At 33.4% G+C, this 26,569-nt stretch overlaps 1 protein-coding gene across 1 annotated transcript in view; it reads right to left on the minus strand.

The window, feature by feature from the left end:
- myo7aa (myosin VIIAa) overlaps positions 1 to 25,097 on the minus strand; it is a 48,401-nt gene extending 23,304 nt beyond the window's left edge. Inside the window, exons 1-21 of the mRNA XM_058752026.1 lie at positions 24,993 to 25,097; positions 21,954 to 22,067; positions 21,652 to 21,804; positions 19,239 to 19,423; positions 17,832 to 17,953; positions 17,597 to 17,739; positions 16,440 to 16,553; positions 15,066 to 15,219; positions 14,855 to 14,931; positions 13,407 to 13,526; positions 12,951 to 13,093; positions 11,734 to 11,944; positions 11,518 to 11,653; positions 9,178 to 9,284; positions 8,016 to 8,153; positions 6,994 to 7,152; positions 5,829 to 5,921; positions 4,640 to 4,734; positions 3,117 to 3,201; positions 2,822 to 3,040; positions 699 to 1,016 (exon numbers count right to left, since the gene is read on the minus strand). Of these exons, the coding sequence (XP_058608009.1) occupies positions 699 to 1,016; positions 2,822 to 3,040; positions 3,117 to 3,201; positions 4,640 to 4,734; positions 5,829 to 5,921; positions 6,994 to 7,152; positions 8,016 to 8,153; positions 9,178 to 9,284; positions 11,518 to 11,653; positions 11,734 to 11,944; positions 12,951 to 13,093; positions 13,407 to 13,526; positions 14,855 to 14,931; positions 15,066 to 15,219; positions 16,440 to 16,553; positions 17,597 to 17,739; positions 17,832 to 17,953; positions 19,239 to 19,423; positions 21,652 to 21,804; positions 21,954 to 22,067; positions 24,993 to 25,097 (2,991 nt within the window). The remainder of the gene's footprint in view (positions 1 to 698; positions 1,017 to 2,821; positions 3,041 to 3,116; positions 3,202 to 4,639; positions 4,735 to 5,828; positions 5,922 to 6,993; positions 7,153 to 8,015; positions 8,154 to 9,177; positions 9,285 to 11,517; positions 11,654 to 11,733; positions 11,945 to 12,950; positions 13,094 to 13,406; positions 13,527 to 14,854; positions 14,932 to 15,065; positions 15,220 to 16,439; positions 16,554 to 17,596; positions 17,740 to 17,831; positions 17,954 to 19,238; positions 19,424 to 21,651; positions 21,805 to 21,953; positions 22,068 to 24,992) is intronic.
- Positions 25,098 to 26,569: the final 1,472 nt, after the last annotated feature.

The raw sequence follows: 26,569 nt of genomic DNA on the forward strand, positions 1-26,569 counted from the left end.
CACTGTAAAAAAAAAGTTGAGCCAACTTAAAATTTTAAGGCAACCAGCTTCAGCAGATTTTTGAGTTCGCTCAACTTTTTTTTTTTTTTTTTACAGTGTAGTTGTCATAAACTCTCAAGCATATTTTCTACACATTTCTATTAGACTTTTTGTAAATTTGCCATGAATTGTGCAGGTGAATCTTGACTTTCTCTAACGAGGAGAATGTAGATCCACCAATGATAAACCAGTTCTCTGAAATAGCTCAAAGGTGCATCTCATGAACCTTCAGTTGGAAAGCATCTATAGACAGTCTCTTTCAATCAATATCCCACATACAGTAATTTGTACTTTTGAAATGGATATATGGTATACATAAGAAGTTCAATATCTGTCATCCACACAGTTGCCATAGTTTACATCAGGTAATACTAACAGAGTGCACTGTTATATCTTGCTTGTGAACAATGACACAAGGACTTTTCATTCTGATGGCACTGAAATGTTCATTGACATAAATATTTACTTTTGCGAGATAAACTAAAGATTCTGAGTAAGTTGCAGGAAATCAAGTGTGTGGTGCTGTGTACGAACTGTTTTGAGAAATGCACGCACTTTTTTGCAAATATTAGGGATGATTTGAGAAACGCACCAAAGCAACTGAGAAAAAGTGTGATGAGGTCAAATCAGAGGTTAAAGAGACAGATCCACATCCTCACCTCAAACCCAGCCGGCGCTTGCCCCTCCTGCCCAGGGAAGGAGTTTGTGGTTCCCAAGAAGCCGAACATCTTGTCCACCATATCAGAGTCGTTGACCGGCTCGTGCCGCGCTTTCTCCATCTGATCCAGCATCTCCTTTTTCCTTCGCGCCTCCTCTCGCTCCTTCTTCTCGCGCTCGGCGTCCTCTCGCACCAGCTGTGCCAGTCGCTCCTGGTGCATCTTCTCAGCTTCTGCTTTGGCCTTCCTCGCGCTCATCTGGTTCCTGAGCCTCTGCTCCTCAGCCAATCGCATCTTCTCTGCCTCCAAACGCCGCCGGTACTGAGACGGAGGAAAAAAGAGAGTGATGCATTTGTTGCAGGGTCAAAAATTAAGGGTCAGAAGATATTGATCACCAACTGTATTTTTTTACCTTTGTAAAGGCAGTTTTTATACAGTAATTATTAAATTGATCTGTGTTGTTTTTTTTTATGTCAAATACTTACATTTAACTGTTAATCATGATTTAGACCATTACCAATCTTTTTTTCAACATCAAAAATCTTTACACTGCAAAGTTGGAACAGAAGCCACATCTAAGATGGCATTTATGTCTATTTTTACAGTCTGTTTAAATGTGCTCTATGTAATTTATGAACTTTACCAAAAATGTTTCACATACTCGTTTCTCCAAAAAAGAATGCTACTGGTCAGTTATTCTGCTTTGAGATGTGTGTTCTGTGTCGGAATGACTGTTTTTGTTTTGGTCTGTGTGGCTCCGCCCACTACTAATTTACCCAATAGTATTTCAACACCCCGGGTTGCCAGTTTGCAGAAAACACAGTGTATTGCAGCCATGGAAGCCAGCAAATAAACTGGCCAAAGATCGCAAATTCTACCCAACCTAAAAATCCAATGCATCCATCTAAAATATTCTATGACCAGAGGAATATTAAAGCATGGATAAAACATACATTTCCTAACATTGTCAGTTGCGCACGTTCCTTGTTGCATCTGGCAACCTGCGTGAGCATGGAGTGAGTGTGAGGAGGAGAGGGCAACGCTCTCCAATATTTTACATTTGCACTGCAGTACCCATTTCAACCACTAGCTGTCAATATCACACACTGCACCTTTAATGCTGTTCATGTACATGTATTTACACAAAAACTGCATAAAGTAAATAGCTTATAAATTAAAAAAAGAGGAAATAATTAGACGGTGAAGCTGCAATATCATGACAAAATCATTATTGTTGATCATTGCTCTTAATATTGTAATAATGATTATTAATGTCGATTAATAGAAAGGAATGTTTTTGTAGAGGAAAAGCATGTCAAATTCTGGCTACAGACAAAACAGGCTAAGAACGTTTATGAACTTGTTTATTGATCTTTATACAAATTAGAAAATCAAGACTTCACATTGGTTATTTAAGTAGCATGAAAAACAAAATGGTTATACAAACTAGGAATAGATTAGATAAAGAAATCAAGCAAAGAAACACTGAAGTGGTCCATGACTTGGTCTAATGAGGGTTATGCACTTTCACAAAAACAACACTTTCACTTTAATCGTGACAGATGTAGTAGATCTAGCTTAAATGTGAGCCTGGAGCACAAAAGCAGTCATAAGCAGCACAGGTATATTTGTAGCAATAGCCAACAATACATTGTATGGGTCAAAATTATCCATTTTCCTTTATGCCAAAAATCATTAGGATAATAAGTAAAGATCATGTTCCATGAAGATATTTTGTAAATTTCCTACCGTAAATATATCAAAACTTCATTTTTGATTAGTGATATGCATTGCTAAGAACTTCATTTGAACAACTTTAAAGGCGATTTTCTCAATATTTAGATTTTGTTGCACCCTCAGATTCCAGATTTTCAAATAGTTGTATCTCAGCCAAATATTGTCCGATCCTAACAAACCATACATCAATGGAAAGATGATTTCATAAACAAATCTCAATTTCAAAAAACTGACCCTTATGACTGGTTTTGTGGTCCAGGGTCACAAATGTGAAAGGGCTTTTTGCCTGTTATCTTGAATTTTGGTGGAGTTTTTGCACCAAGCCCCCGTTAATTTCCCACCCTAGTTTGTTATAAACTATAACTACAAATAAATGCGGTTGTTCTCACCTCTCCTTTGAGTCTCTTGTAGAGTCGGCGGGCGATCATTCCTCTCGTATACGCCTGGATGGTGATGACGGCCCAGAGACAGTGTCTAAACGCCCGGCGCACCAGGTATCCTCTGCAGCGGCCCTGGAAAAGGATGATTCTCTGTCGCGCCACGTGGTACGTCTGGTAGAGTTTGCGAGAGCGATACAAGGCCTGCAGTCGTGAGAAACCACCGCGCATCTACAAGACGAGAAATGAGCGTTAGATACTGCTGACGAATGCATGGAGATTTATATAAGAACATCCAAAGACCGACCGCTCCGTAGTTCTTCCGACAGTGATAACCCCTCCATGTTTTCTGGATCAGCATTGCTGATTTCTTCATCTTCAGGAAGTTGGATCTGTGGGAAGCATGACAATTAAGCGTGTTTTTAATTATGTTTGATGAATGTTCCAGCACAAAAACTTGAGATGCATTCTTAAGATGCATTCACGATAACTCTATCATCAATGGAATCACTCCCAGTCGTTGATGAACTGTTAGCATTTCTCCATTAATGGGTTTGACTGTGTGTCAAGTCGAACTGAGATACTTTGTTGCTGTCAAATTGACATACTGTATTGCATAAATTATTTTTGACCTTGCATTGAAATATTTTACACCAAGTTATATTCCACCAATGATAAAACTGGGCTAGATGAGTGGGGAGCCTATTTGCAGAAATGTATGACAAGAACTAAGAAAGAGAAGATTAGCTTCAGCATTAGCATGAAAATAGTTCTGTAATTACACAGAAAATTACACAGCATTTCAACACATTTTTACAAAAATTATTTCAGGATTAAGAAATGTTTCAACATTGCATCAACTACTGCTAAATTAATTTTTATTAGAATTATCACTCAGTGGGTTATTTAACCATTACTATATCTTTAGAAGGCTTTTGTCTTTCAAACACATTGATTTTATTTACATGTGATGCAAGCATTCCCAAATTGTTTTGTCATCTGAACCTCTTTCACCTGATATATTTATTTGATTTTAAAATTAATATTTGAATAATTAACAATCACATTTGCATTTCCACGGTTCTCTGACATTGGTTAATGGTCACATGACATGCAGGTAAACAAACAAATTATTATTATTATTTATTGTTCTATTTTGATTGATGTTACTTTAAAATGATTTATTTTAATTTGACATTTTTATGATTTTAATTAATCATTAGTTTTTCATTAAACTCAAGAACCCCCTGCAGTTTCTTCATGAAACCTTGACATAATGTACGGTTTAATACACTTCATGTTGTTAATGACAAAGTGGTTAATGACACTGGTTTAAAATAAATCAGAACTGTACGAAGGTTTAACAAATTGTAATTAATTGTTTTATCTGATTTGCATGAGTGAATCAAACAACACAGACCACAAAACCAGTCATAAGGGTCAGTTTTTGTATGGTTTGTTAGGATCGGACAATATTTGTCTGAGATACAACTATTTGAAAATCTGGAATCTGAGCAAAAAATCTAAATATTGAGAAAATCGCCTTTAAAGTTGTTCAAATGAAGTTCTTAGCAATGCATATTACTAATCAAAAATTAAGTTTTGATATATTTACGGTAGGAAAATATCTTTACTTAATATCCTAATGATTTTTGGCATAAAATAAAAATGGATAATTTTGACCCATATTGTTGGCTATTGCTACAAATATACCTGTGCTGCTTAAGACTGGTTTTGTTTTGACTGGTACAGTGGGCACTAATTAATATTTAGCATATCATTGCCCCATAGCTCCTGCAGCACAAACTGAAGATCAGCAGTCATTCCTACCTGTCCTTGAATCCTCGGACAACTTTCTGAATGAGAATGACCTTATCAGTTATGGCCTTGTCCCTCTCGATTTCCAGCAGCATGTCATGATGATCCTGCCAAAGGTAGAGAAGCATTTCTAAATGAACTTAAACACACTCCTGGGTTTCTCCATTCATCATCAGATCGTTTAATAATCTGCATCTGTCCTGATCCTCCTGCTGTCGTTACTTCCTGTCACTGCCCTCTCTTCCTTCCTGCCGAGTGGGACTTCCTGTTTCAGAGAGCTGCAAGGTGTGATAAAGCCCCCAGCATGGAAAACCGGCCCTGACAGTTTAGTAATGGACGAGCTAGTTCCTGATCTTTGACCTCTGGCAGAGGGCAGCGTTTCCGGCAGCAGAAAAACATCAGCATATTGAGGTCAATATTGTTTGAGTTTGACTCTGCTGTGCATCAAATCCCCCGACACGGTTTTAACAGCAATAACAATCAGCTTATTTTTCCATGACCTAAGCACAGAATCTGATTTTTCATTTATTTAACCCTAAAAAGAGCAAACCCATAAAGAGCCATCAGAAAATTAATTCAGTGCTTGTTGGAACTCAAATAATACAATCTCATAATTTTTTTCAAAACTTGACTCTTATTTTATACGTACTCTTATACGTCGCACCTTTGGGGTATAAATTCACTTGTTTATCGATGCTTGACACACGGCAGATTATTGCTGAAGTGAAAGCATTTCAAAAAAAGAAAGTATAAAAATTTTAAGTTTACAGTAAAGATATTAATTGTTTTTTATTTTATATAAAATAAACATTTGATAAAATATGTTGCACTCTAAAATTGCTATAATATCAAAGGCATATGTCTAACCAATTTATGTTCCAAATTTGAAGCTGATATCACAAAAATTGTGGTTCCTGTGAGATTTTGTTTGGGCACTATACCAAAAATAACCAAAAATGGGTTGCACACAAACTCTGCTGATTTTTTTTTTTTTTGATGCCGTTTTCAGTCACAAATCAATCATTTTCTGTCACAATATCACTTCTATTACAAAATATGGAACTTGACTGTCAGGCCTTTGTTGTCAAGATTCCAAAAATATTTGATTTTCTAAAACACAAGCCACAAAATCACAGTCTCTCTCTCTCTCTATATATATATACAGTATATATTAGAGAATATATTAGTCATGTTTTAATACCTTCAGGAATATCTTTGTCTTTCCCATCTGCCAATCATCATCACGGCCCAAAACAGCTTCAGCGATACGCTGACAGGTTCCTCTCAGGTCCTCCTGAAGGCCCAAAAATATCAAAACATGTTGGACAAATTATGACAAATTGTTTCAGTGAACATCAAGATATTCATTTATATTTTAATAACACCACCCACCGTTCAGAAGTCAGTACGATTTTTTAAATACTTTTGAAAGACGTCACTTTTGCTCAACAAGGCTGCTTTTATATTTTACAGTAAAATATTGTGAAATATTATTACTATTTAAATTACCTGTTTTCTATCTGAATACACACACACACACACACACATAAATAACATGAATATATTTTTTAGAGTATTATTTAGGTTTTAAAATGTTATTTAATTACTAGTAAGATGGTAAACTGTAACTTAGAAACTTGAGAAAGTCAAGTCACTTTTATTTATATAGCGCTTTTAACAATACAGATTGTGTCAAAGCAGCTTTATAGTATTAAATATGAAAATAGTGTGTAATAATGCAAAAGGACAACAGTAAACCTTCAATTTTCAGTTGTCTTATTTACATTCATATTTAAAAGAGAATATGATCTGTTGCAAAAAAAAAAAAAAAAAAAATCTCAAGTTCACTTTTCCATTAACAAACACAAGGACTTTATGAGAAAACAAATAATGGATATTAAGCTTTTTACAATGATGGTTAAGCACTGGTTTGAAATAAATCAGAACTGTACGCAAGTTTAACTAATTTTAATTAAGTGTTTTATTTCTTTTTTTTTTTTTCATGTTGCCAGGGTTGGGAGTAACATTAAAATAGGTAATTAGCTTATTATTATTATTATTATTTCTTTTTTTTTTTAAGTAATCATTTTATTATTATTATTATTATTATTATTTCTTCTTTTATTAAGAAAAGCCTTTCTAGGGACTAAACTGAGCATATGCTATACTCTCTTTGTACAATGCATATTTTTCAACTTCTTCTGGCTGGAATCGTGGAATTTTTGTACCGTCCCTATTTAAATAAGCCAATAAATACATAAATAAGGACACTACAGTGACATGTGAAAAACATGTACTAAAGGGAGACTGGATTTTGCCCTGCATCAGTATGAGAATCTCTAGAGACGGTGAATTCATGAACTCACCTGTTTGTAAGCAGGTTTCACTCCAGGCATCAAAACACGGTATCTGTCCACGAACTCAACGAAAGTGTAGCGGATGGGGTATCCGGCCCGGCGGATCCGGATGGTTTCCATCATCCCAGAATAGCGGAGCTGGCGCACGCACAGCTCACAATCGAAGAGCTGGAGGACGATGGAGAAATGAGCACATAAACATCATTCTTGAAGTCTCATCCACATCTACATGTACGGTAACACTTTATTTTAAGGCGTCCTTGTTACACGTTACATGTACTTACTACACGGTAAAAAAAAAAAGTTGAGCCAACTTAAAATTTTAAGGCATGATTTTTGAGTTTGCTCAACTTATTTTTGAGGGAGATTCTCAAATTTTTGTTGTATAAACTTAAAACGACAAGTTGAGAAAACTCAAAAATCTGCTGAAGCTGGTTGCCTTAAAATTTTAAGTTGGCTCAACTTTTTTTTTTTTACAGTGTATTATTATAACAATAAATGATGCATAATTACATGCAAGACAAACCCTAATCCTAACCATATAGTAAGTGCATGCATTTAATTAATATTACTCAGCACTTAAATGTATAATTACACTGTAACAAAGACACCTTAAAATAAAGTGCAACCAAATGTACATAAATTCTCATTTGTATTTAATATTTGCAATGTTTTAACTTATTGCTAAAAGTTACTATAATATGTTGAACACCGCAGTAGTATATTTTTATTTAATGTCATGTCAGCAAAAAATACTAGTATAACAAATACAGTAAAAGTTATATTACACCAGACTGTTTACATTAACATTCTAAAACGTGTGCGTTCACTTCATAAAAGAGTTTTCTACATGCATTAAAAGCAGGACAGTCCTTGAACGTTGTAAAATTAGAGGGAAAAATAAATGCAACATTTAAAAGCAAAACATCTGCCAACTTCATATACGGAGTTGCTGGCATCAGTATATCTCGTTCTCCATTAACTATAGCTGTGTTCTGGTTTAGCATTGCAGTATTGCTGCTTTAACTCACCATGGGTTTCTTGTATTCATTGGGTTTGATGCAGCGGACGAAGAAGGGCTGACAGACGCTCAGCGTTCGCATCAACAGCTCCAGAGAGCGCTTGAACTGACTGCTCAGGGTTGGCGAACGCTTTCTGGTCTCCGCCCCCTGCATGTCAGGAAACACACACACACACAGAGGAACATGCACTTTAAAAAGACGACCAGGAATAGTGGTGAGCAGAGGTTAGGACTGTTTTTAGGGTGAATCTTTTTGATTTGAGACATTGGCTTGTTTTCCTCTCACATCCTGTTTCTGTCATGCTTCAAAACGGGAAACGGTTTCACATCAGGAACTGTGTTTGACAGATATATTTTCTAGACAGATGCAGGTCATGCTATTTCTGTCTACTTAGGAGAACAAAAAAGTTGGAAAGAGACTGGATTGAGCCATGAAAAGTGAGGAAATGTTTCTCGAGCAGCAAATCAGCATATTACAATGATTTCTGAAGAATCATGTGACACTGAAGACTGGAGTAATGATGCTGAAAATGTTGATTTGATCACAGGAATAAATTACAGTTTAACAGATATTCACATAGAAAACCGCTATTTTAATTTGTAATGATATTTCACATTTTACTGTATTTTTGTTTAAATAAATGCAGCCTTGGTGATGCTTTTTTTCCAAAAAATCGACAGTAATTTGCTCGTTATATCATCTCCCAGGTTCGGTTAGAATAGAAATAGCACTCTAGTATAAGGTTAGCATTTTCTATTTCACCTTCATTTATTAATAACCAATTTAAAATAATAATAGTGATGCATCATAACAGACATAAGCACTAGTTATACTCGCTCACATTTCATATTAGCAAAAACACTGGAAGCTTGTGCAACGTACCTACTGTTAACTAAGCGTTAGTTACTGTTAACTACTAGTCTATTACCACGGTTTTACCTTATGGAGTGAATATGGTTTGCCAAGACTGTCAGCAGACACATAACCACACAAAAACTGCCAGCACAGTTCAAAAACACAGAAAGAAAGAGGGAAGCATGTATAGTATGCTTACTATTACAAATACATTTTAATATCCACTTTCAAAAAGTACTATGTTTTTAAGATAGTCCTGCAATATTTTCTGAAGTGCAATGATATAGTAAAGAGCAAAATGAAGCGGAGACGTTACCATTGCAACGTCGGCCTGAAAGATCTGCTTAATGAACTTGTTCTTGGAGGAGTGCACGAGCTGAATGATGTCACCGTGCAGCGTGTCTCGATTCTTCTCCAGAAAACCTGCACAGACACAATAAACCATTCACAGATGTGACCCTGCAGCACAAAAGCAGTCATAAGCAGCACAGCTATATTTGTAGCAATAGCCAACAATACATTGTATGGGTCAAAATTATCCATTTTTCTTTAATGCCAAAAATCATTAGGATATTAAGTAAAGATCATGTTCCATGAAGATATTTAGTAAATTTCCTACCGTAAATATATCAAAACTTCATTTTTGATTAGTAATATGCATTGCTAAGAACTTCATTTGAACAACTTTAAAGGTGATTTTCTCAATATTTAGATTTTTTTGCACCCTCAGATTCCAGATTTTCAAATAGTTGTATCTCAGACAAATATTGTCCGATCCTAACAAACCACACATCAATGGAAAGATTATTTAATTCTAACACTTATGCAAACACATTAACTAACAAATATATCAATGCTGAGATGCTCTGGGTGCTTTCTAGAGTATTTCTAGGTGTTTTTTTAATGGCTCAAACCAAGTTTCTATGATATTCTACTCTCTAGATATAAATTTGTGGGATTTTTCACGTTTTTACATTAATCAGGGTTCCCACAACTTGGTTAACTTCAAATTCAAGGACTTTCCAGGTCCAATACCTTCAAATTCAAGGACTTAATGTGGGGACACAGTTCAAGTGAGAGCAAAGGTTACATCGCGTCAGCTTGTAAGATACATTGTTACAGTTTTCATGTGTCAAACACAACTATGCAAAAAAGCTTTTTTTTTTTTTGCATTTATTTTTGGCCATATGACAGAAATCTGATATTTGTCGTATTTCTGTTTTGCATAAAATTGAATAATATTTGGTATGTACTATACTGTATTCTAAAATGATCTGATATTAACTTTTGCATGGATTTTATTGAAAAGAGCTTAGGCTCATGTAACCAGAAGTTTTAAGATATATGAATATGCTTTTAAGTTTTTCTTGCCTCATGGCTTTACATGATCTTAACAAGCAAAGCAATTCAACATTACATCCTTTGGATCTCTGGCAAGCCGTTCTTTGTAATCTTCTTTGGTGAGCCACATATCTTGAAACTTGCATTTTCCAGTCATCACGTTTCAGCCTATTTTTGCAATGTTTCACGGTGTGTCTGTGAAACGTTGAGGTACCATCTTAGTAGTTTCGTGTGCGTGTGAACGTCATGGCAACGAACAACACAAAGTACCTCACGTGGTAACGTAACGCATAAATGTGCAACGTAAATCAAGCAAGCTAGTAAGCACAAAGTGTTGGCAAAATAACACATTAGCGGACCGGAGGGAATAATATGGAATTTTCAAGGACCTGTATCCATGTTTGTTTATTTTCAAAAACTTTCCAGGGCCTTGAAAATTTTTAATCACAAACTTTCAAGGATTTCAAGGACCCGTGGGAACCCTGATTAATGCGTTTGTCATATGCAATTTTTCTTTTTCTGCAAGATGAAAACCATGCGTTCCAATCATTTAAATAATAGTTATATATTATATTTCATCTTTATTTTCCACAAGATGAAAACTATGCGTCCTATCATTAAAATAATATTATATTATATTACATTACATTATATTATATTAAAAATTATTTAGGCATACATTTAAGATTTGAATTACATTGTTTTCAGAAAGATGAAAATCATAAGTCAGATCATTAAAATATATTATAATTACATTACATTACATTATATTATATTAAGGCTTAAATTTAAAACATATTTATTTGAATTGTAGATACAAATTTCCATTCATTTGGATTACACAGTTTTAACATAATCTAAACAAACATGTATGTATATTTTTCAGTAACTCAGAAAGTCAAGGCATCGTTTATTAATATTTTTAAAATGCATTCATTCAAAATAATTACATTTATTCGGTTAAAAATATGAGCATGGTTGAAATATGTACAAAAAGCAATATTCAATGAGTTAAAATATATGAGACTGAAACTAATTGGATTAAGTGATGATAAAGCTGGTTATTGTGTATTTAAAACACATTTAATGCATTAGTACTATTACAAAAATCTTGCATGTTTCATTTGTGTATGACTGACAAATATGCATCATATTAAGTTTAGCAGTTTGCTGATGTAAAATCTGTGCAATTGACACGGAATGTTTTATGCAATTATGCAAAACATAAATCTTAAATTTAGGCCTAAATATTATTTTTAATGTGTGTGTAGACTGAATGCGTTTGAATATGGTGTATTATACGAAGGATACGAACCTCTGGTCTCATAATAGACGACACCAGCGAAGTGCTGGATGCCGAACTGTGTTTCGTAGGTGTTTTTAGGTGGAATGTAGTTGGTGTTGAGTTTGTGTTGAGAGTTGAGTTTGTTCAGCATCGTGGTGTCTGTGCCCTGAAACATGACAAACACACCGTCAGCAGGAACACGGGACGCAGTGTGTGAACGTCCAGGACATATCCGCTCTCTCTCACCTTGGGGAACTTGCTCTCCTCGTCGATGAGAGAGATGATATTCATAGGCTTTATGGCGATCATATCTAAAGCGTCCTGGTTGTCTGTGAACTCGATGTGCTGCCAGTTTATGTTCTCCAGGTTATACTCTTCCTGCTCCAGCTTGAAAACATGACGGACGAAGAACTGCTGCAGGTTTTCATTGGCAAAGTTAATGCACAGCTGCTCAAAGCTGAAGAAGAGAAACAACTGCATGAGAAGCACCCAATCACAGCAATGTACAATACCACGCAGATGAGTGTCACATTGCAAAATATATTCATTATTATTCATTTAAATTAATAGATTTAACAGTAATTAAATTCATTTATTAAATAATAATTAATATATTAATTAATATATATATTTATTTATTATTTTTTATTAATTTGTAATAAAAGTTAATACTTTTAATTTTTTATATTAATTATTTACATACTATTTTTATTTTTATTATTACACATTAATGTCACACGCAATTCACACACACACACACATTAAATATTACAAAATATATTATTGTTCAATTAAATTAATATATTTAATAGTAATTAATATATTCCTCAATTATATATATATATATATATATATATTATTATTTTTTTTTAATTAAATATTACTAAACACATTATTGCTAAGTTAAATCCATATACAGTATGTATATATATATATATATATATATATATATATATATATATATATATAAATATTACTAAATATAATACAGTGTATTGTGTTAAATGTAATACAGTGTTAGTATAGTATATAAATATAGTATACTGCTAAAAGAATATATTTAATAATAATGAATATTTTTTTATATATAAATATTAAATATAATTAAATTATTATTATTAAATACATACATTTCACAGTCAATAAATCAAGTCAACCCAACATTTTCAGAAAAGAAAGTTGTTTGTGAAGTGAGGCCTCTGAAATTATTACATTTCGATTTAAAAAAAAAAAAAAAAAAAAATTCTATTTTGATTAACTGATGAATCGTGCACTATTGGACTAGTAAAGTGTATAAAGTAAACAGGGTCTGTCAATAAGCATCAAATGCACAACATGGGTACAGTATAATTAGTATTAATATATAAGCAGGCTATTAAGTGCACAAGCCCTCAATATGCAACTAATAACAATACTTTGTCTGCAGGATTTGTGCTGTATGTAATTGTGTGTGTGTTTTCTACCTGTTAACCGTGAAGTTCTCAAAGCCGAATATGTCGAGCAGGCCGATGGATCTCCGCACCGCTTTGAGCTCCAGGGACGGAGGCTTATAAATGGCTGCATTGATTTTCTCAACAATCCACACAAACAAGCGTCCATATATGCCCTGTGAGACGCACAGCTAGTTAGACGAGGTTACCAGAGAGAATGAATGCTCTGGATCAGGGCCCGTATTCACAAACCATCTTCAGGCTAAAAGTAGCTCATAACTCGCCGATTTAGGAGAAAATCTTAAAAATAATGAGTGTGTCAGTCCTAAATTTTTGCTCTAAGAGTATTTCACAAAGCGTTTTAGCACTAAAACTCGCTCCTAAATCTGTGAAGCGTTAGGAGTAGTGAAGAGGACTGTTTAGTGGTAAGATGAAATGTTTTGTGAATACGGGCCCAGGTGTGCAGATGAGAGCGGGAGACGGTTTCACCTTCACAAAGGCGTCTCGGACGTCCAGCGCCTGCTCGATGCTCAGAGGAGTGGACACCGTCTCTCCGCGGGTTATTATAGTGCGGCTGGTCAAGCAGTTCATCAGGTCCTTCAAGTCCACCTATAAAAACATCCAACATTACTAAACAGTCTTGCAATAATACGGAAATTGCAGCTCTCAAAAAAATAGTTTGCCTTATACAGTACTATATAATAAATAATTGAGAAATGCATCATCTTATGCATAAGACAGAAGTAGAAAGACTCATTTTTTGGTGGAAAAAGGTCAATAAAATTTCTCTGTTTGAAATATTCATACATTTTTGTGGGGAAAAAGTTCAAACTATTCATAATTGTTTTTGGAAAAGAGATGCATTCATACAATTTCTATGTTACAAATGTTCAAGCACTGAGAAAGTTCAATAAAAATTTCTCTTTTAAAATTTATATTTTTTCCATTTTTTCGTGGAAAATATTTTATTTTTTTTGTTTCAAGTACTCATACATACATTTGTGGAAAAAGTTAAATACAACCTCTCTATTTCAAAATAATCAATTTTTGTGCAGAAAAGTTGCATACTTCATACTTGTTTGTGGAACAAAGCTACATACAATTTCTGTGTTTCAACTATTCACACATGTTTTTTTTGTTGAGAAACTTAAATACAATTTCTCAGACTCAAATATTAATACTTTTTTTGTGGAAAAAAATTAAATACAACTTCTCTATTTAAAATAATCATACTTTTTTGTGCAAAAAAAAAATTGCATACAGTTTGTGTTTCAAATATTCATACTTTTTGTGGAAAAGGAAAAATAAAATTTCTCAGATTCAAATAATCATACATTTTTTGTGGAGAAAGTTAAATAAAATGTCTCTATTTAAATACCCATACACTTTTTGAGTAAAAAGTGCATAAAGTAATTTTTTTTCTGAATTAAATATTCATAAATATATTTTTTTCTCTCTAGAAAAAGTTTAATAAAATGTTTATGTTTTAAATATCCATACTTTCTGGCCCACTAGGGATCTTAAATCCATCACAGTGATTGTCAGTTTCCATGTGAGACACAAGAGGGCGCTCAAACACTTTCCTAATCTCGTACACTGAATAAACTCATACTAATTTTTTGAAGGTAAGTGGTTGCAAATAATTTATTTTAGCTACATTTAAATAAAAAAAATGTTGAAAGTTAGTCAACTAAATTTGTTTATTTTAAATGTAGCTAAAATAAATCGATTGCAATTAATTTACAATTTGTTTGTAAATTCAATGAATCATTTTTTTCAATGTAACAAGAACACTCAAATGTCCAATACATAACAGACTAGATTCTAATATTTATTCATTTAAAATATTTATTTAACGTTAATTTTACACTGAAATGCATTTAAATCTCCATTAACATCGGCCATGTTGCATATAACGTCATGATTTTGCATCATACCTCTAATAAAACAGCAGCTGTAGTGAGATTAGAGCATCTCACGACTTCACAGGCGTCCAAATTATCATAAGTGCGAGCTGAGGAGGAAGTTTGCAACACCAGAAGTTGCTAAATACACAGTTGCACGACTACTAAAGACAAAGTGCATGACAAAAGTCTATTTTATACAGTTCAAAATGAGTTAATCAGACACATTTGTCAGTAAACTGACCCTCATAGTTGAAGTTGCCCATGTGCAGAATAGCGGCCAGCAGCTTGGAAATCTCCCAGTTCTCCTTGTCTGTGAACATCAGGACCTTCATGGCCGAACGGATGTTTGAATACTCCTTCTGATCATCTCGACCGTCACAAACCGTGCAGTTTCCCTGAGTTTAGACACATTAGGATCATACATTTAGCTTAGTAACTGATTACATGCAATCTGGATTATGTACGATTCCAAAAATCAAGCACTCAAAATTAGAAAATCCTATAGGCCCATTACATTTTATAATGCTTTTATTAACTCACAAACACACTGCAGTTCTTACATTAAGCCCAGTTTGAGAAACCCTGGTTTAGTGTAATGATTAATGCATTTTATGATGTTGATATAAAAATTAAATTTCACATGATTAGTGCAAATTGTTACAAGATCAAAGCAGTTTAATTCCTGTTTGCACCTTGAGAAGATGATGCCTGCATCAAAGCTCCAAAGTGAAAGGCTAGTAAAGTATGTTAACATAAAGATTTTTGGTACACATTATCTTTAAGGTGTCTAGTATTAATATATGAATTTGCATATATTCAGTTTTGTTGAGTGTGGACACAGAATGAGTAAACATGTTGATGGTCACAATAGTGACCGCTGGGATAACAGTGAATTTAGGTATAAAATATAATTGCAGTTGTTAGTGTAAAATTGCACTAAAATGTTGCAATGACAAAATATTGCACTAAATTTAAAATGTTACAAATAAGTTACAATATTGATGTTGTAATACTGGTAGCACTAATATAAAAATCTGATGATATACATTTTTTAAATATGTTGATGGTTGCATTTTTTGGTCTTTTATCTCAGTGTTCCTATAAATGTTGTTTAAGGATTTTTATGCATAATAATAACCCTAGAATGTGATAAAACTGTTTAAAATAGCTGGGCTATGATATATATAACTATTTTTATGACTGCAGAAATATGCAATTGTGCAAACACAATTTTTCACACTCTTTTCCAAAAAAAAAAAAAAGTTCAAAAAATAATTATTGATTATTTCAAAGGGTTACTAATGACATTATTTGGATATTTTCATGTCTGGGAAAAATTTGGGATTAGGTGGGTTAACGGTAAGTTTAAAACATCTTAGATAAAAAGTAATTTATAAAGTAGTCCAAATACATGACCTAAAACGAGCATGTAATCTGTAATCAGTAACAGATTACAACTGGTAAGTAATCTACCCAGCTCTGTATGTTAGTATATTTTGGAGGCTCCAGCCAGTGTCTGCTATTAAAGCTTGTCTCTGTACAGTGTCAGCGTGTATACTGTATTGCAAGACCATTAAAGCATTAAAGAACAACACTAAAGCTCATTATTACTCACACTAGACAGGTAGGTGTAGTCTGTGGCTTTACCCAAGCCAAGCTTCTTCTTCTGGTCGGGCGTCATTCCCTTCAACATACAGTAGAAAATGTGGTAGTTTCTCTCATCACGGGCCTGGAAGAGAAGAGGAAAAGATGCCAATTAAAAATCTGTAAATAAATACTTAAATACATTCATGCATGGATACATACAGTACATACATAAATCAATGTTGCAGTTTTCATTGAAGATAAAGAATAGAAGAAATTAATACTTTTATTCATCAGGGGCACATTAAATTGATCAAAAGTGACAGTAAAAGCATTTAGAATAATTGTTTCAACTATTTCAAATAAAATCTGTTCTTTTGAACTATTCATCAAAGAATCCTGAACAAAAATGTATCACAGTTTCCACAAAAAACTCACTAAACAAACACTTATCGTGAAGATCATTAAAGTTATTTGCACAATGTCTTGCAATAATATAGAAATTTCATTTTTCTTACACAGTATCACATAATAAATAACTGAGAAATGTATCATTTTATGCATAAGAAAGAAATTTCAGTTTCAAATATTTAGACATTTTTTGCGGAAAAAGTTAAATAAGGATTTAGAAAACTTAAATGCATCATAATAATTGTATTAGTAATAGTATTCATACGAACAGTATATATTTAAAAAAAAATACTTTTATTCATCAAGGATGCATTAAATTAATCACATAACAGTACAAATATTTCTAAAGTTTAATTATAATTTATAAAATATTTCTATTTCATGTAAATGCTGTTCTTTTGAACTTTCTATTCATCTGTGAATACTGAAAAATAAAATGTAAGACGGTTTCCACAAAAATATTTGGCTGCACAACTGTTGATCATAATCAGAAATGTTTCTCGAGCAGCAAATCAGCATATTAAAATGATTTCTGAAGATCACGTGACACTGAAGACTGGAGTAATGATGCTGAAAATTCACCTGCGCATCACAGAAATAAATTACAGTTTAAAATATATCCACATAGAAAACAGTCATTTGAAATTGTAATAATATTTCAAATTTTTACTGTATTTTTGATCAAATGAATGCAGCTTTGACTTCATTCAAAAACATTTGAAAATCTTACTGACCCCCAGCATCTCAAATTGAATGCATGACATGATTCGCTGCTACCTGTCGACACACTCTGGATTTCTCCAGAAGGTACTGCTCGATCTTGGCTCCCTCGATGGCTCCTCTCTTGTTGAAGTGGATGTCGATGTATTTCCCGAAGCGGCTGGAGTTGTCGTTACGGATGGTTTTAGCGTTCCCGAAGGCTGATGGGTAAAGTCATCAAACAAACTGAATGTAATCCGCTTGTTTGCTCCAGAGATGTGTTTCAGAGCTCAATCCTCCTCCGTTCTCTTACCTTCTAAGATGGGATTGGCCTCCAGCACCTGCTGCTCGATCCAGGAGTGCTGCCCGCTGATAGCAGCCAAGAACTGCAGAATCAGCTTGGTGCTTTCTGTTTTTCCTGCTCCAGACTCACCGCTGACGGGAAATAAACACTTTTTTAATTCAACACTGTAAGAGAGAATCCTGCTGGAAGATCCTGTAACTCTAACCCAAACTCTTTTCATGAGTTTAACCATAAACCCTACTTTATCCCTGACCTGAAGGCCAGTCCTGACCCCACCTTTGACATTTTAAACCCAACACTGGCTTTGTCCTTATTTCTATTAGTTGAAAGTACAGGAATATTTTTGATCTTGCCAGTGCTGTTGCAGAATAATTTATATACTATTGCAGTTATTGTTTTTTTTTTTTAATTAGCTTATATTTTTATATTTACTTTTTAATTTATATTTTCATTTCAGTTCAAGTGTGTCATTTTTTCATAGCGGTGTCATTTTTATTTATTTAGTATTTTTTACATTTCTATTTAGCTTTAATTATTATTATTTTATTTTTTTTATCAGTTTTAGCCATTTTTGTACTTCAGCTTTAATCTGCTGAGGCAACATTTCTACTTTTCATTTTATTAAGTAAATACGTTTGATTTTATTTCAGCTTTATTTAACAAAACTATTTTTAACAGTTTTAGTTTTGCAATGATACATAACAATACATACTTAATAATTAGCAGAAATATTCCATTATTTATCATGATAAAAATGTATCCACTCATCCATTCATTCTTTTTCTGACACAATACTTCTATATTTATTTATTTGAAATGGCACTGCATAACTGATCAAATTTGTGGACCTGAATAAAATATTAATTAATTTACTTATTTATTTATTTGAAATGGTACTGAATAACGGACCTGAATAAAATACATAAAGAAATATTTATTTATAAAATAAAATAATAATAATTAATCATTATTATTTTATTAAAACATATATATCTATATATTGTATATAAAAACGATTATATTTTATAATAATGATAATTTATTATTATTATTTTAAAAAAAATATATATACAGTATATATACTTATTTTACATAATTTGCTATGGCATTTCTAATATATATATATATATATTTTTTTTTACATTTTCGTCTAATAATTATATTTAATTTTATATTATATTATTTTAGCTTCATTTCAATTAAAAAATATATTTTTAATAGTTTTAGTTCTACGTTTAGTTAACACTCAAGGGCACTGTGGTGGTAGCTAAAAAAAGAAAAAAACGTCTTCTGGAGTTCGAACCCGTAACCTTTAGATATCCAGTCCAGATCCTGAATAATAGATGGACGGACATATGTCATCCCATCCAGCGCTCACACTAACCCACACTAACAGGCTCTGATGGGTTTGCACACCTGATGATGCAGCACTGGTCTTTGTTGTTGCGCTGCATGTTGAAGTAGCAGTTGTCTGCGATGGCGAAGATGTGTGGAGGCATTTCTCCGATCTTCTTGTTGGTGTAGAGGCGGATCTGGTCTGCTGTGTAGATGGGCAGCAGCTGGTACGGGTTCACAGCCACTAATATGGAGCCGGTGTACGTCTGTGAAGAACACAGACAGAGCTGAAGCAGACCAGAGGGACTTTTATTCTGTTGATTCTTATGCAATGTATAGGACATGCAGATATCCACATTAACGTTACCAGTGTTGGGAAGCAACTAGTTACATCTAACTAAATTACGTAATTTAATTACAAAATAAATGTAACTGTAATCAGTAACTGAGAAAAAATGTGTAACTAAATTACAGTTACTTATGAAAATGCTCTTTTACTATTCTATCTGTTTTCTTTTTATTTATTATATAATAATAAAAAAACTTTGCTACATGTACTGCATTAAGCTAACTGAGACTTGTCATAGCACTTTTTTGTTGGTTTTGATTGCTTCTATTGTCCTCATTTGTAAGTCGCGTCTGCTAAATGACTAAATGTAATGTAAATGTTAATGTTAAAGGATTTTGACAGTAATCGGTGTTGAATTACTTGCTTTACTTGTTTCAATGTGATTAGCAGATGAAAATATTAGAAAAGTAATAATCAAATGTAATCAGTTACATTTCTTTAATAAAGTAATTAAAAAGTAACTTGTAATCTGTAACCTATTATTACATCTCCAAAGTAAGCTTCCCAACACTGCAGGTTACAACACAGACAGACATCCACATGGGTTACGAGACACGGCGGCTGAGGACGACACGAGAGGCGTCTTGCTGTTACAGAGGGACGTATCAGTGTCCCGTTACCGCAGACCTCACGGCCATGTTGAAATGAGAGAGCACCGTAATGAAAACACAGTGGTTCAGAGCGAGCAGACATGCGGAGGAGAACTTACCCGACCACCGCAGTTAGTCTTCATACAGAGAAAGAACAAACCAGAGCAGATAAAGATGAAAACAGGACAGATAAAGCTCTTGATGAAGAGCAATACATCATTTTTGTCTTGGTGGGGACCATAATGAACTACAGAATCATTCATTCTGACACAATAGATTTATATACAATAAATGTAGGCTATATATTTATTTATGGACCTGAATAAAATAATTATTTTGTATTTTTTGTAGATAATAATATAATTAAAATAATAATATTAATATTAAATAATAATAATAATGTTTTATTTGATCATTTTTATTATTTATATTTTATTAATAATTAATTCAATGATTCTTTAAATGACTATATATATATATATATATATATATATATATAGTAAGCATGTGTTATTATTATTTTATAAAATTATGCATTATTAACATATATTATTAATTGCTATATTATAAGTATTTTAATATTAACTTATTAACAATTATAACATAATATTAATATATTAACATACATTTTGACATATAATAAGACATATGTGACCCTGGAGCACAAAACCAGTCTTAAGTCTCTGGGGTATATTTGTAGCAATAGCCAACAATACACTGTATGGGTCAAAATTATCAATTTTTCTTTTATGCCAAAAATCATTAGTATATTAAGTAAAGATCATGTTCCATGAAGATATTTAGTAAATTTCTTATCATAAATGTATCAAAACTTCATTTTTGATTAGTAATATGCATTGCTAAGAATTCATTTGGACAACTTTAAAGGTGATTTTCTCAATATTTAGATTTTTTTGCACCCTCAGATTCCAGATTTTCAAATAGTTGTATCTCAGACAAATATTGTCCGATCCTAACAAACCATACATCAATGGAAAGATTATTTATTCAGCTTTCAGAAGATGTATAAATCTCAATTTCGAAAAATTGACACTTAAGACTGGTTTTGTCGTCTAGGGTCACATATATAATACTATTAATTGTTATCTTATTAACATAACATATTATTCATTGTTATTATTATTTTATCAAATTGTGTGTGTGTGTGTGTGTGTGTGAGAGTAACATATCAACATACATATTGACATATAATAAGACATATAAAATGCTATTAATTTGCATATATATATATATATATATATAACCAGTACATTATATAATATAATACATATATATAATATAAATTATTATTCATTTTATATATTATTCAAATATGATATAATTATTTTATTCAGTTCCACTAAATTGATCAGTTACTCAATATTATCTTGATGTTATGTATTACATATTATTATATTAACTAATGTAAAACAGAAACCTATTCAAAAGAGACTTTCCATGATTTACACGCCTGCACATCTAATGAAATATGCATTAAAGTTATGCTAATATAACACAACATGAGTCTTCAGCAGTGTAAGATAGCAGAGCTCACATAGATGAGATGTTCTCTGTAGCGGATGAGAAGGTTCCGGAGGATTCCCGCCTCGTTCAGGTCGCCCAGGCGAATCATGTCCTCCACCCCGTGGATGGAGGTGGGGTGCATCGGCTTGATGTTGCTGGCATTTTGGGGAGAGATCCAGTGTTCCTGAACACAATGCAGATTCACAGATTCAATGCAACACACATCACACCGACTTCATAATAAATATTATATGAAATCCTGACTGATCAGCCAGAAGAAGAGCAGCCTTTAGCTCAACAGACGAGGAATAACTTTTAGCATCGATAACGCACATTTCCTTCATCGTCCAGGACTTGGATCTGACCAGAATCGCAGAGCTTCACCACGGCTCCGATCGGGACCTCGAATTCCCGACCCGTCTTCAGGTCCAGCCAGACATAGTCGCCCTGAAACCGTCATACATCATTCATTATCGAGTTACTTTTAAAAGTAATGCATTACAATATCGCGCTACTCCCTAAAAAAAGTAACTAATTACGTAACTTTTTATGGAAAGGAATGCGTTATGTTACTTTTGCATTACTTTTTAAATCTGTGCAGCGCTTGCTCATTTGTTTTTAATATACAAAAGTTCTATGTAAAAGCTTTTTCACAACAAAAGTGATATGAATAGGCCTCAGTCTGAAGGAAATGTAAATCACGTCTGTACAGTAGAGGGGCGCAGCGCAAACTAATCACATGAAGAATATGACGCAGGACAAGAAAGTTCAACACTATTCAGCAATAACTAAAATTTTATTTTTGCTTATTAGTATGGTTGAATTGGATCATCGAAGGTCAGTAGCAAAGATATTAGTTAATAAAATGGGATTAAATACATAAATGATATTTGTCTTATTGAACATATCTAATTATTGCAGGTTTGTATAATATTCTGAGTTTGCGTTTGACTGTTTTTATTGATTTTGAGGAACACTGAATCTGTTTTTGAGTAAATGCATGTTCATATTTAGTCTAGATGTACAGTAAGATCATGTTCACATGTTTACTCCTGATTTCTCTCAACATGGCAACATCAGAGCTGTCAGTCAATACGTGAGAAACAATGTAACTCAGAAATAAATAACTCAGATATTTCCTTCTAAATTAAAAAAAAGCAATGCGTTACTTTACTAGTTAGGCCTACTTGAAAAAAGTAATCTGATTACGTAACTCGCGTTACTTGTAATGTGTTACCCCCAACACTGGTCATTATTCACTGATTATTTGTGAATGACATCATTTTATTTTAAACACCGTGAGACGCTGACGTCATCAGTGTGACCTTTGACCCTGATCACTTAAGGTGCGTTCACGCTATATCGTGATTATAAGATACCAACATGTAAAAAGCGTTTAACATCCTCGTCAAACTCATTACACTTTTTTTTTTCAGTTTTTACACAAAATGTACACTTTGCTTTGCTATATGCCAAGCAGTGTATATATGTGTACTCATGTATATAAAACAAACATCATATTTAAGACTATATACAATTGCCAAAGCCTTGAAACAAAAAATAAATAAATAGATAAATATATAAAATAAATACAGTGACATTAGTATCTTTGTTAAGACCCATTTGGATTATGTGCTAACACTGAGAATAACTTGAAAATAACAAGTGGTTTCAAATGACTTTATCTCAAACATCCAGAGTTGAACTTCATGCTTTATGAATGACAGCCAATGATCTCTATATAAGAACAATATCTCTCAAATAATTCTACCATTCTTTAATTGAAGGGGGTCCAGGAGAAAACCAAGAATGAATTATAGTTTCTTTGTTTGTTTTTTTTGCAGCTGTTAAACCAGCAAACATAACTTTCTTAGAAGCCAAATTAGTGCAAATATTAAATGATGAATCATCATTAAATAAAAATAAGGTAAGGTGTTTAGAGACTGGGAACTCCAAAATATCCTCAAGGAATACTGCCCCTTGAGACAACTGGGAATTTTCTGAGCTACAACTTGTACTTGCACCTCAGATTCATTAGGAGCTATGTTTAGGCATCGATAGAGAGATGGATCCGAGTCGAAGGGTGTGAACAGCTCCATGTAGAACGTCATGTGTTGTCATCTTGAAATTACGGTAATTACGTCATAGCGTTAATGCAGCATAAGTAAAGTACAAGCACAAGCCCCTCAACAACATTTAGTAGGCACTTTTATCTAAAGAGTTTCTATTACTTATATATATTTATATTCACTTAAAATTGAGTAACTTATCAAATTAGTGAACCTGGATAAAATCATTATTTTATTAATTATTTCTATTAAGCAAAATAATCATTCTTATTCATTTTTAATTAACAACTAAAAAATAACCAAATAATATATATATACACAGACACACATATTAATTACATAAAGTTAATTTAACACATATAACAATTTCCTCCAGAAGGAAAAACCATGCATTAAGAGCCGGGGGGTGAAAACTTTTTGAATTTGAAAGTCAGGGTAAATTTAACTTATTTTGTCTTTGGGGAAACATAAAAGTATCCTCTGAAGGGCAGTACTAAATGAAAAAAAAAAAAAAAGATTTTTAGGCAAAATAAGAAAAATGTACACATCTCCATTCTGTTCAAAAGTTTTCACCCCCCGGCTCTTAATGCATGTTTTTTTCTTGTGGAGCATCAGAGAGCATTTGAACCTTCTGTAATATAATTGCGTATGAGTCCCTCAGTTGTCCTCAGTGTGAAAAGATGAATCTCAAAATCATACAGTCATTGTTGGAAAGGGTTCAAATACACAAAAATGCTGGAAAACCAAAGAATTTGTTGGAGCTGAAGGATTTTTCTGAAGAACAGCAGACAGTTTAACTGTTCAGAACAAACAAGGGACTCAACTATCACTAAACAAAAAAACACAGCTGTGAATCATTCAGGTAACAACACAGTATTAAGAATCAAGGGGATGTAAACTTTTGAACGGGGTCATTTTTATATATTCATGTGAACTATATGTAAACATCTTTTATGTGAAATATCTTATTCAGGTCAGTACTAAATAAACAATAACATGGATTTTGTCTGGTTTGCTATCCTTGTGGGGACTCTCCATAGGCGTAATGCTTTTTCTACTGTACAGACTGTATATTTTATTGCCCTACACCAACCCTACACCTAAACCTACCCCTTACAGGAAACTTTCTGCATTTTTAGATTTTCAAAAAACTTCATTTTGTGTGATTTATTAGCTTGTTTACCCATGGGGTCCTCAATTTAGGGGACACGAGTCCCCATGAGTCTGTGTGTATTCAGGTTTAAGTCCCCACCTGAATAGAAAAACAGGTACACACACACACACACACACACACACATCGTACCGGCAACAGAGTGGTGTGTTTGACCACAGTGTTGACATTTCGTAGTAAGGCCCACTTTGCCTGATCCTTCTCGTAGAGTTCGACGTAATCCCGACGCTTGTACATCCTCACATCAATCCCCAATCCATGCAAACGATAATCCAGCGTCCGACACACACCGCCAAACACACACGCTTCCTCAGCATCCAGCCCTCCAGAGACCTGGGATATCGCAAAATACCAGCAATCCTGAAGCACACAGACCTCCTCAGGACACCAAACCTGAGGCCCGAAGCTGGATCATTCCTCTCTGGATTTATGGCTCCGCTTCTTTACATTCACTTTGTCTAAGTTAGTTTCATCTCTCCTGACCGTAACTCCTCCTGCTGCTCTGTGTGTGTGTGTGTGTGTGTGTGTGAGAGAGAGAGGCCCATGAGAAGGTGGATCCCCTGATAATATGGAGCTTTTTAATTAACTAAATATCCCCGAAGGCAAATCAATCCAGGTAGAGGGAGAACTCAACACCGTTTGGCCGCAGCTGTCACGGCTGAGAAGGCCACGCTGCCGCTGATACAATCCTAGCAACCACACACAGATCAATAATACATGCCAAGACAACAACTGCATTGTTCACTCAGTCCTCCTCGCTGTCCTTCTGTATCAAACCTCCTCGGATAAAACAAGAGCACTCTTGGGAAGAAATGTGCTTGAGTATTCATCTAAAAGCAAGACTTGTAAGTGTGAGTGCAGAAATGCTTTAGGTCAAAGGTCACCAAACAATATCGGTTCCTATCAGACTGCAAATAAGTTCTCTTATATTGTCATAGCATAATAGTAATATAAAAAATATATTAAAAAATGTTATTCAAAAGTGGTACAGAAGTGGTAAAAAAATAAATTAAAAAAAATACTTTTTATTTAGCAAGGATGCATTAAATTGATCAAAAGTGACAGTAAAGACATTTATAATGTTGCAAAAGATTTCTATTTAAAATACATGCTGTACTTTTGAACTTTCTATTCATCTGTGAATCACAGTTTACAAAAATATTCAGCATTGCTAATAATCAGAAATGTTTCTTTGCATATTAGAATGATTTCTGAAGGATCATGTGACACTGAAGACTGGAGTAATGATGCTGAAAATACAGCTTTGATCACAGGAATAAATTACATTTTAAAATATATTCCAATAGAAAATAGCTATTTGAAATTCTAATAATATTTCACAATTTTACTGTATTTTTTATAAAAAATTTAAATGTAGCCTTGGTGAGCAGAAGAGACTTCTTTCAAAAACACTAAAAAATCTTAGTATAGTGTGGCTACTCACATATGAATCATCATCAATCACAGAAAATAATAGATCAGCTCAGTGATTTCTGTTTGTCCAGTCAAAATTACATAATCCATCTAGATTTTCATCACTGAACAATAACTTTTTCCTCACAAGGTATTTTTTAATCATTTGTAATTCTATAATCGACAGTCTTTGAGGGACAGATTTGACTAGAATTTATAATTTATGACTTTTACAAAGTATTAAGGCTTCCATCTTGGAAAAAAACTGCATTGAATGAGCCTGAAATGTCATTGTG

This window comes from Onychostoma macrolepis, chromosome 18 (genome assembly GCF_012432095.1).
Source record: "Onychostoma macrolepis isolate SWU-2019 chromosome 18, ASM1243209v1, whole genome shotgun sequence".
Classification (NCBI taxonomy): Eukaryota; Metazoa; Chordata; class Actinopteri; order Cypriniformes; family Cyprinidae; genus Onychostoma; species Onychostoma macrolepis.